A 12,272-nucleotide genomic window follows, 5' to 3' on the forward strand; every position below is an offset into this window, starting at 1 on the left:
TCTTTAAATGAGCTGATAGAAACTGAACAGGTAAACTGCTTTTAAAGAAATATTTGCTATGGTTCAAGGATACCTTAAAACTTGTGTGTTTTTTTAATCTGCTGCCCCTGACATCCTTCATATGCATTAATTTGATCTTTGTTTTGTTCTTACTGCATTTCTAATACAGGATAATTTTTGGCTTTATGTGTTGCAAGTTAGCTAGTCCAATCTTGCAGCTATTTTATATGATGCTAGAGAGGAACATCTGACAGATATTGGATGCTTTAGCCAGAAAAAAGCAAATCTGTGGAACTCCTAATTAAAAAATATTAGTAACATGCTAATCTGAAAAAAAATTCTGGAGTTTTAGGGTTGAAAGATACAGCTTCACCCAATATAATTCCTTTGTTATGATTGTTTACACTGTTTTCTAGTTGTTGCCCTCTTTGACAACTTTGTGTGGTCCAAGACTTTCTATTATTTATTATTTTATAACTTTTGTACATGCCTCATTCCCTCACCAGACACATGATACCTACGTGGGAAGCAGCTGGCCTGCTGCAACTGGGCAACAAATTATAATGCTGAGGGCTTTCAAATTCTGCCTTAGAAATTCCCGCTTACTCTGTGATAACCAAAATACTTTTTTCCTTACTAAGTATAGGAAAAAGCTGCTGTAGTCCATTTTAAACTGTGTGGTAGGTTTGGACAGACACACAGACCTTTTAATATCACCTCTCTGGTCTCAGCCTCCTGCTTGCAATTTTGTATAACCTTCAAAAGAGAGCATTGATCCATGAATTAATTATTGGAACTGTATATAACGTATGTATGTTATATACAGTATATGTGTAACTGTATATAACATAATGGCTACTGTTCATTGTAGTACTTATTTATTATTACAGTTGTACTATAATAACTTTCTCACGTGCTGATTGGTGAGTTTGACACTCATTTTTATCATTTTACACCATAACAAATAGCAGGGAAGAAGTCTGGCTGAGTTAGGGCGTGCGAGAAGCAAGGGAACTTTCATTTGTAGAACACAGTGTGTCCATCTCTCATCCCAGAAATGAATGGTAGGAAACATTTCTGCCCTGAGGAGTTCATATCCTAAGATAAGCAGAATCTGATTTATTTTGCTGATTCTGAAATAATCAAAACATACTGTCATTTCTTCTGTTTTAGAGTTAAAACTACAGGGCTGTTGAGCGCTGGTTTTGGTCACATTGAACCACATTTTAGTAGATATTTTATAAAAATATTAGTGTCAAAATTTCACTTTCTGGCTTGTTTGTCTGGAACCTTAGATTAAACCAGCCCATTTCTAATTAACATCTAAATGTCAGAGTAGGCTTTATCTCACAGAACTTGTTATGTTTATGGATGATATTCATCTGATGTCATTCAGGAAGCTCATTCAGCTTAGACTGTTATAGAGGAGCATGAATACGTCTGTGCTTATCTGTAAACTACGTATGGTGCCTCCTTGTTGTTTTGGTACATCTTTAAGGAAAATTTAGTTTGGACTTCAAGGAATGTTTAACCTCTTATGCTTGGATTTATGTAGGTTTTATATTTGTTCTGTGTACCAGATGTTGTTTCTAGCTGAAGTACCCAACTTCTCCACCTGCTTGTTCACTTATATCAAATATTGGATTACTGCTCAGCTACTGATTGTGGAAGTGTTTTTTTGGAAACTACTGGTATATTGTTACAAACAGAGCAAAATTACAATAAAATCACCTGCATATATTTTCAGGAAAATATTCCTTTGGAAAGACATTACTTTGTTGTCCAAAATATGATCCTTCTCAATTCAACTACTTATACTCTCTAAATTAATAAAACACTTGGAACAGTAATATACATTAAAGACTTTAAGTTTGATCAAAATAGTTAAACTGCATGTTATTACGTCTATGTTCTTATAGCATCAATAGGGTAATCAGTGCAAAGAATCAATTCGGTAATATATAACATTTTACGGTTATATAAATGACATGGATTTATATTTGACCTCCTTTCTTGGAGTTAAACATACTTACATAATTTAACTTAATTAATCTGTAGAGATGCCTTCTCAAGAAAATAGTTGGTTGTATTTGAATATATGTCTGTGTTAAGTCCCCTGTTTTGTCAAGAGTGAATGCCGGCAAAGTAATATACTGTGTTTGTGTTGTGTCTTGACTTCCGATGTGTGAGTTAAGTCACTGCAGTCACTGCAACTAATCATTTTTGTTTGTTCATTTGGTGCAGGGCACATAATTGAAATACTGTTATGAAGATTTAGGAAAAAAAAAAAAAAAAGAAAGACTCCACAGCAGGCGGTCTAGGAAAATGGATTAATGAACCTTGCATTCTATGACAGGGTGGTGGAAACCTCTGAATGTCACTGGAGCTGATGATCTTCCATCCTTTTCAGCACAATAAAAATGAGGGCATGGGTATCCCCAACGTGGTTTGGATATAGTTATGCACCAAATGCAATGTTTTGGAAAGAAATAATGGAAGGTACAGGGAAGCAAGAGGGAAGGGAGGTTAGATTTTTTTTGTTGTTTCTTTAAATCTATTTTATTTTCAGTGCCATTTTCAAGGGTATAAGTTTCAGGGGAGGAAGTTGTTCTAAATTAAGAAATATTGCCAATGGAAAATACTTTTAGAGATTATGATGTTCATATACTATGAGAATGGGAATATATAAATTCCAGAGAAAGCTAATTACATAACTTCATTAAAATCTTTTCACTATTTGTGCATTGAAAAGACATTTGTTAACTATCAAGTGATTTTGGAATATTTCAAATCTGCTTATAATTGTGGACAGTTATTAAAGAGAGAGAGAACACTTCAAAGATGTTGGCACCTTGACTCTTGTGAAAGCTACTGTCATCTGGGTTAGTGGGGTCTGGAATGCAAAGAAGGAAAAATCCTAATCCTGAGAATAGTATTCAGTTTAATTCACCTTATAATACAATTGGTTATGAAGTAGTTAGCATTCATGCTGCTGTTTTTATTTGAAAGATAGCAGCTTTACAGATTTTTATTGCATATAATATAAATCTGGGTTTGAGACAAAATTCTCTCCTACTCTCTCCTCTCAACTATTTCTATTTCTTTATTGTGAACAAAGCTGGAGGTCAATGTCAGTATGGTATCTGCAGAGGAAGCAAACTTGACAAATCTTTTTATAGATCTGAGACTGTCCCTCACCCTTCCTGTATGATTTGCTTTAGGAAAACCAGATAGTTTGGTGCATTAATATTTAATCTTATGTTGATTCTTAATCAAGTTTAGTGTAACATGCATTGCTCATTGAGACTACTGCACATACATCCTGCTTTGTCATTAGGATCTGATTCCTCTAAATTTAAAAATTTCATATAAGTGTACCACTCTCTGGATTTCCTAGTCAATATATTTGATAAAAATAACTACTCTAGAAGCATCAACAGCTTCATTAAATTGGTACTATCAAAACTACAGCATTAATAGTGATAATAAAATATATTTAGATTTTTTTTTCATGGATGAATTCCAAGCAAAAGATTTACCTGTTTTTTCAAATCTCCTCAATTTCAACAAAAGGGCTAGAAAAAACTTCCATCTTGGTCTATCCTAGGCCACTGAGTTGGTTAGGAAATACAGAAAACATAGACTATAATTGAGCAAAAGACTGAAACTACTTGCCTGTAGCATTTTTAAATTAAAGTGATATAGAGTTATATAGTGTTATATATAACTCCACACAGTGTTTCTAGGAGACATTAGGTACACCCAGTTTACTCCTGCAGATTTGATCTCCTTGTGCTTGTAGGTCCACGGATGGCAAGTTGTGAATCTTGCGAGTATTACTGGGTTAGGGGTAGATATTATGATGTTTATCCCTGCCAAGGATGGCTGATTCTAAAATCTGGATTCCCCAAACATCACTTGAGAAGGACGAATATGGATATCTAGGAGCTGTAGAGTCTGTTTTAAGGGTTATTTTCATAGATTGAGGCACTTGAGTTCTTCCCCTATGTTTTTGTGGCTATGCATCCAAGTATGTGAAAATAGAGATGAGCTCTGGTAACAGAGTGCTTGTTAGTTTACCTGTCTCCAAAGCACCTTTTGGAAAAAATATTTTATGGCTTTGACATAGTAGATTTTAGAGAGAAGCTTTTACTGGTGGCAGTAGATTGAAAAATAGAAAAGTATTAGGAGTTTAAAGGGATAATAATAATTTTATATTGATGTTTTCATTACTTATTCTCCTGCTTCCATTTTTCTTGTTCTCTTCCCTCTCCTTTCTGTTCTGTTCTCATATTCATTCCCTGTGCCAGTGGGAATAGCCTTAATCTTTGAGGAAATTTTTAGTACACGGAGAGAACCCAACATCAAAAACTGTTCACTGAGACTTGAGATTTAGCTTAATGATTCCAGCTACTGGGAAAGATCAAAGGGGTCTGGCACTTGGACTGTGTAGGCTTGCAGAGGAACACAAAAGTAATGGTGCTGTGTGTGTTTCAAAGGGCAGAGGTTTCCCATAACAAAGTGCAAGGTGTAAAAATTCTTTATTGTTGGCAAGTAGAAAAATCCTGGCTTGTTTTCAAGTGGAGTAGTGTATGGAGTTGTGATCTTTTAAAAAAAAAGTTGTGACAAAATTTTAAAACTCCTCTAACATTTTAGAATAGGTGGTAAAATACTTAATATTCTGCACCGTTAGAATACATTGTCTCAGTTACTGTCGATCAGACACCTTATCTGCAGCCTGTTGGTGTTTTTAGATCAGAATTTGTTTCTAGTGAATAATGAGAAGTGACACTGTTCTTGGTAGAGTTTTGGGTGGATAGAGCTGAAAAGACATGGGAAGGTTAAATGAAGACAGGTAGCCTGGAAGGAGCAGTATGTAGTTATACTACTTGGGGTATTTCAGTTGGTCTGTTGAGAAAATGGAAATTTGGGGGTTTGCTGACCTGGCAAGACACTTCTTTTAAGCAATTGTTTGTTGCTGATTTTTGAAAGGAGGATAGAAAGCAATGCATAAATATGGGAGTACACAATCCAGTGAAACACAAAGCAGCTCTTGTAACTAAAGGAAATACAACTGTATGTGTACATGTAGACAGGGTTCAAGTTATCTGGAGTCTCTTTCGTCCTTTTCTGTCTAGAAAAAGATATTTAAACCACAGCAATGCTAAAAATACATTCAGTGCATTTCATCTAATATATAATTATTTCTATCAGTTGCTACAACTTGTAATTTCATCTGAATGAAATCTTTTGGAAAAAAAGAAGCAGAAATTAGTCAGTGGTTTTCAGATTTAGATCCAGAATCTGTATTCATTCTCTGACCTTGAAAGATAAATACCTGGCTATACACCTGAAGGGTTCAGGCCTGTTGATCCACAAGGTTAATATTAATTTAAAATCATATGGTAGAATCTATTAATTCATCTGTTTTCTTAATAATTTCTTTTTAAATTGTAGCGTGTCTCCTATGCTCGTTATAAAGTCAAGGAAGATAATTTCCTAATCCAGGGACTGAAGGATGTATGGAGAGTGCTCAAGGAATGCGTCACTGTTATATAATAATGGAAGCTCTCGTCCTCACATAACTGCAGTGTTGGAAAGTGGAGAGTGAATGAGACAAAATTCTAGGAGGCAAAAAGATTAATTTGTAAGAGAGATATTTTGAATTGTAGGGTCATATAATATCCTGACTTAGAACACAGTGTTCCTATAAAATGCTGAGAAATTCATTTTCAGTGCAGGTTTTCAACATGTCTTATAATGGACAATGCGTTTTATTTAATGGTGCGAAACTAAAAATTGATTGTAAGATTTTCAAAAATACCAAGGGTTTGCAGCTGCAACTGAAGCCACCATATATATACTATAGTGTGAATATGCTAGATCTTGTTGAAAAAAAATGTACCAAAGATTTCAAATTACACACAGTAGTACAGATCTTACAGTAACTTGTTCTCAATTCCACATGTGAAAAAGGATTGACCATGGTCACTATCCAAAGGGAAGATGCTGGTTGTAATCTGATTATGTGAAGGGCTCGGATTTCCTTTCTTTAGTTCTATAGAACAATTCACAATGAAGTAATAACTTAAAAGAGTTGAGTACGTATGTTTGGAAATAATGTATGGAAAGGAATATATAGATTAGTGATATATTCAGTTTTCAATGTTCAGTTGTCAGGGAGGTCACATTTCAGTGTCTAGTTCTGTGTAGGCAACTTAGGAGCTCTGAATTATTATCTGGGAATTTCCTTCTCACAGCTGACCATGGAGCCTTAAGGCTCATAATGTTGGGGATCTAAATTAAATATCCTGAGCTACCTAGTGAGAAAAGTGTGGACATGCTTTGATTTCCCATCCCTCCCATTTCTCCTGCTTTGAATTTTCTGCATTGAAAAACAAGTGTGGATTATCTTGATTAAAGATAATAATATGATTAAGATGCATGGTAGAGTGGAATTGCAATGGCATGTGACTTTTTTTTTTTCTTTTTTTGTTTAATATACCTGCTTGATTTTGTTGGCCTTGTTTATTTATTTATTTTGTTTTTTGTACTGGAATGTTATTTTTATATACATTTCTAAAGCACTGAAGAGGCAAAACCATGCTAGAAGACATTTTACTGTGTGTTGCATGTTCAGTTTTCCCTTTTGGTACTCAGTTTGGGAGAGATATTAGTCTTTCTCATTGTCCACTTACTTAAATCTCACGTAGTCACTGAATCCTGTTTATGGAGTTATTTCCTGTGCTATCATATGGTGGATGAGATACGGAGGTGTTTTGGTGAGCTTTATTTATCTGTGCAACACCAAGCATCCACTTAAAATTGTGAGCCTGTGCCTCCTGTTTAGGTAGGTGAGAGTATTCTCTATAGAGACATTCAGAATATCTATACAGGAACCTTTTTGGGTTTTTGAACATATAGGGAAAGTAGATCCTAACTTGATATTTAAGACCAATACCTGCAATTAGAGGATGTAAATATTCCTGTATGTATATGTCTCTGTTCTTGGGTTTTGTCATGGTTTAACCCCAGTCAGGAAACAAGGCCCAAGCAGCTGCTCATTCCCTCACCAGTAGGAGCAGAGAGAGTATTAGAAGGGTAAAAGATAGAAAACTTGTGGGTTGAAATAATGACAGTTTAATAGGGAAAGTAGAACCTACTCACACAAGCAAATCAAACCAAGGAATTAATTCACTGTTTTCCGTGGGCAGGAAGGTGTTCAGCCATCTCCAGGAGAGCAGGGCCCCATCATGTGCAACAGTGACTTGGGAAGGCAAATGGCATTACTCCAAACACCTCCTCCTACTACCCCCACCTTCCTCCTACTACCCCTATCTTTATTTACTGAGCGTGAGGCCACATGGTCTGGAGTATCCTTTTGGTCAGTTTGTCCTGGCTGTGTCTCCTCCCAACCTGCCATGCACCCCCAACTTCCTCACCTGGGTGGCAGTATGAGAAGCAGAAAAGGCCTTGGCTCTGTATAAGCCCTGTTCAGCAATAGCAAAAACATCTCTATATTATCAACTCTGTTCAGCACAAAGTCAAACCACAGCCCCCTACCAACATTGTGAAGAAAATTAACTCTACCCCAGCTGAAACCAGCACAGGTTTGATATAGAACATCAACTTGCTCGTTTAAGTTAAAGCATGTATTTCAGATGGAATATTTTCCTTAAGAGAGTGGACAACTATTAATCAGTACTAAACAGACCTACTATATGAATTATCCAGTTATTTCTTTAAGCAAGTCCTAGTAAAGTTCACTGATGAGTAAAATTCCTTAGCTTTCCTCCCTTAGTTTTTAGTTATGTTTTCTACAAGTCCTGACATCACTGTAGTTTAATAAATATAATGCAGATTTTCCTTTAATCTATTAGTTTAGTATACTGCATTTAAAATGGTATATTACATGTTAAAAATTTGCCTTGAACTATGACAGGCATTTTGGTTGTGAATAAAAAAGAAATAGATTGTAGTTCACATAATCAAAGCACCTTCCTTTGTATTTGTAGCTGAATGTATTGCTGGAAATGTTTTAATATGGTATTATGTGCAAAAAATTGAAAGTCAGGTAAAGAACATTACTAATTTAATTTTTAGTTTTAACTAAAAATTAACATATTAAAGTTTTCTATACTTGGCACTCCCCATTTTTAAAACTAAATGGAAATAAGCCCATAGTATAGCTTAATATAAGCATACAACAAATGTTAAAGCAAATCCTTTTAATTGAAAATAGGAACTTTTCCCTTCCCGATCGATACAGATTTTAGTACTTCAGGGTAGTTGTTTTCAACATGTTGCACTCAGTTGTGCAAACTTATCTTTTTAGGGTCAAAGAAGAGCAAAAACCACAGCCGACACAGTAAGTAAAGTATCTTCAAGATGCAATAGGCTTGACTTTTCTACCTTTGCCATGTTCTGCTCTCTGCACCTTTGATGGTATTAGCTTTCACTGATACCTGATAGGCTGCAGGTAGTTTGTCATCTGCTTCCTGACTGGCTTGTAAGAGAGCTGCCTGTAGCTTCTTACTCCATCCACATGTTAGCTGGATGTAGGTTCTTGCTGCCTGCTTGTGAACTGGTGAATTGTAAAACTTTACTTCCCTTACACCCTTAGTGGCTGACTTAGTTCCGCAGCTCACATTCCCGTTGGCTCTAGCTTTTCTGCCTGTGTATTTCTACTAACATTGGATAAGAGAACATTTAAACTAGTGTGGTTTTATTGGTTATTCAGTCACATTATTTGCTTGTTTAAACAGGTGGTTTCCCTTTAGTGGGATCACTGAGCTGGTAAATAACGTTCTTCAACCACAGCAAAAACAGCAAAATGAAAAGGAGCCCCAGACGTAAGTAAGCTGCTCTCTGTAGATTAAGTAACATCTGTATAGCATTAGAACATCCTGGAGAGTATTTTTAAAATAATTGCCCCTTTAGAGCATACAGGTGAGGGCATTTTACAAGCTGAGCACCATTTGCCTTCCAACCCCTCACTTGCAAAGGGAAAACTGAAAATCAAGTCTTACTCTCCTTATCAGTAACTGAAGTGATTAGAGTGCATTGGAGTGCAATTTAAGGAGTTACTACTACTCTGTGTTTTGGTTTTCTTTTTGTTTGGTTGTTTGGTTGGGTTTTTTGGCAAATGTTCCTTATAATGAAATTTCTGTTGAAGTGATGTGTTTTCTGTGCATGAGGAGCTGGAATTATAAGACATGTAGCATTATTTATAGCATGTCTATGCACATGCGTGGTCTGAGTCATGCATAGAATGCTATATGAATCTACATAATATGTCAGAAGAGCTTTCTAAGGACCAGGAAAATATCATGTCATTTTTTTCGTGCTTTCAGAATATCTGTAAAGTTTCAGAACTTCAGCAGATATAAGGTGAAATCTTGGGTCAATCAAAGATGAGGAAATTTTGACTTTGATGGAGCCAGTATTTCATCTGTGAACCTTTTATATGATTTTTTTTTGCTATCTGAAAATCTTAAGTTTTAACAGAAACTGGCAAAGCTAGGACATTGAGTCTTAGGGTAGAACTTAAAGCATGGAGAGGAAAATATTCCTTTAATAAAGAGAAACTAAAAATATTTATTATAAATTTTCAAATTACTAAAATGTATTTTGGATGTTATTTAAGCTTTAAACAGTTAAGTTGCTCTCTCTTCTTTCTTCTAGAGGTTTATGCTTTGTAAGTTCATGTGATAAATGGTTTAAAGCATGCATATAACTTACTAATTACTTTCCAGGCAGAATCAATTTTTGTTTATTTTTTAATATATGTATTTAAGTGGACCTTCATACTTGTGGGTCATGAAAGCCATGATGTTTTTTGAGAATACATGGTGAAAAAATGTCACAAATTAAAATGGAAAAATAGGACATAAAATTGATATTCTGTAAAGCAATGTATTATTCTGAGCTCTCTTTCTGATATTCTCACTTAACTGCTTATAAAATTGTGTATATATTAATAGTGATTTTTGGGGTTATTATTAGATACTGGCAATATTATATTTTGTTCACAACACCTCAGTACTTTGTATTCCCAGTTTCCTTAACAGCAAAAGTTGTTCTGCTCACTAGTGTAAATATGAAGCATATGGTTTTCAAGAAACTTAAAATACTATATGAGCAGTGTAAACAGATGAGCTATAGTTAACAAAAATGTTAATAAATGGTTACTGTTAGAATGGAAGGATCTTTTCAAATGGGGACCTCTTTGGGAACCAGTTTTGTTCAGTGTTTCTATTATATAACTAAGACATTAATTAATTAGTATACTCACTGAATTTATAGATACACTTCTCCCAGTCTTGTGTTAACACCTCATGGCAGGATTATATTAAAAAATTATCCTGAAAACCCCAAGCTATGGTTATGATGCTAATCAGAAGGAAAAATGCAAAGTGATGTTCTGTAGGGGTCATTTATGTGGTTGACATAGGACAAAGAAAAATTGTGTAGGGAAATGTTCTTTGGCAGAGAATCAGGGAAACCTAATAGTATATAAGTTGAGCTGTAGCCAGTATCCTGAAAGAGATTAATGTCATACAGGAATGCACAGACACTAGCCAGGAAATGCTGTGAAGAAGTTTTCCCACTGCTAGGCTTTGGTAAGGTCTCACCTGGAATAGCATACCCTTCAAAAATTATGTAGAGCAGTTGTAATTCAGTGGAGATAGCAATGAATAACTAGGTTTCTAAAAACCATGGTATGTGCTAGGAAAGAATCAAACACATGAGTTAATTTAGCCTCCTAAAGAGACAATCCCAGGGAATGAAGGAGATGGACAAGTGAAAGGAAATTATCACTTTTCCGTGTTCATCTCATGGTGAAGCTGAAAGGAGTAAAGTTATGTTAGGGAGGACTGAACTTGGTAGGGAGAACCTTTTAATGGAAAGAAAACTTAAAATGCTTGCATACTTTGTTTAGGACTTGTTTGGAAGCTGTGAAAATCTTAAGGAGCAGGTTTGGCAAATACCTGTTAGAAGAGACACAAGTGTAGCTGGTCCTGCGCTGGAACAAGAGAATGGACTAAATTACTTTCTTTTAAAAGTGTCTTCCAGCACTGCTTATTTGTGATAATTTCATTAATATATTAATTATCAGGATTTGTTTTCGTGGTTATCGTAAACATTCAGGGAGAAAATTGAACAGAAATACTAATGGTGCAACTTTTAAATTTTATTCATTTTTCTGACATTAATGGCTTGCAAAGAAGTGTTGTACTGGAGAACACTGTGAGATACTGGGGAGGAGAATAAATGTGTGTAGAAATTTTTACCACTATTTGTACATATTGGGGCATTTTCCACTTGAAATCACTGTCAGTATCTGAGTCTAATTTTGATATATACCTGATTGTCCACCTTTGCTGATGAAAAAGCTTATTTACAGTGAATCTGGGGAGGACAAAATGTGATGAGCAACAGCAGAATAGGAGTTAGAAGTGTCTGAAAACAAGGTATCATGTTACAGATGTCACTTTTGCTCTGGAAAAGGTATTTTTGTAGAACCACTGACCATGTGTCCTTATGGGCAGAGGTAGGATTAGTCTGATGCTCTTGGACATGAGTTCTTTACCACAAAAATCACAGAATGATTGAGGTTGGAAGAGGCTTCTGGAGGTCACCTTGCCCGACCCTCCTTCTCATGTGGGTCACCTAGGGGCACTGTTCAAAACTATGTGTAGCTGGATTTTGAATATATCTAGGGATGGAGAATCTAGAAAATCTCTGGGCAAGAGATACATGTGCTGGAGCTTGGTCACCGCTAGAATGAAAAATGTTTCTCTCTGCTCAAAGGGAACTTCCTGTGCTTCGGTTTGTGCCTATTGCCTCTGATCCTGTCACTGGACACTGCTGAAAAGAGCCTGGATCCATTCTCTTTGCAACTTTCCTTCAGGTGTTTGTATTTATTGATAAGATCTCTTCCCTGAACTTTTTCTTCTCCAGGCTAAAAAGTTCAAGCTCTCTGTCTGTCCTCATGTGAGAGATGCTTCAGTCCCTATCTTTTTGGTTTTTTACTGGACTATCTCCAGTATGTCCATGTTGCTCTTTAACTGGGGAGGACACAGAACTCCAGGTGTGTCTTTGCCAGTACTGAATGAAGGGTAGGATCACCTCCTTCTGCCTAATACTGCCCAGAGTGCCATTCACTTCCCTTTCCTCAAGGCATGCTGGCCTGTGTTCAACGTGGTGTGCACCAGGACTTCCAGGTGCTTTTCTGCAGAGCTGCTCTCCAGCTGGGCAGTTCCCAGCCT

The 12,272-nt window shown here is 35.9% G+C and overlaps 1 protein-coding gene across 25 annotated transcripts in view; it reads left to right on the plus strand.

The window, feature by feature from the left end:
* Positions 1 to 12,272, plus strand: part of RIMS2 (regulating synaptic membrane exocytosis 2) — a 447,198-nt gene that overhangs the window by 48,058 nt on the left and 386,868 nt on the right. For 7 of the 25 annotated variants that reach the window (XM_053972036.1, XM_053972112.1, XM_053972077.1 and 4 more), the window contains exons 2-3: positions 8,336 to 8,368; positions 8,766 to 8,852. The exons of the other annotated variants lie outside the window; for them this stretch is intronic. In XM_053972036.1, the coding sequence (XP_053828011.1) occupies positions 8,336 to 8,368; positions 8,766 to 8,852 (120 nt within the window). The remainder of the gene's footprint in view (positions 1 to 8,335; positions 8,369 to 8,765; positions 8,853 to 12,272) is intronic. 25 annotated transcript variants of the gene reach the window in all.

This window comes from Vidua macroura, chromosome 1 (genome assembly GCF_024509145.1).
Source record: "Vidua macroura isolate BioBank_ID:100142 chromosome 1, ASM2450914v1, whole genome shotgun sequence".
NCBI classification, from domain to species: domain Eukaryota; kingdom Metazoa; phylum Chordata; class Aves; order Passeriformes; family Viduidae; genus Vidua; species Vidua macroura.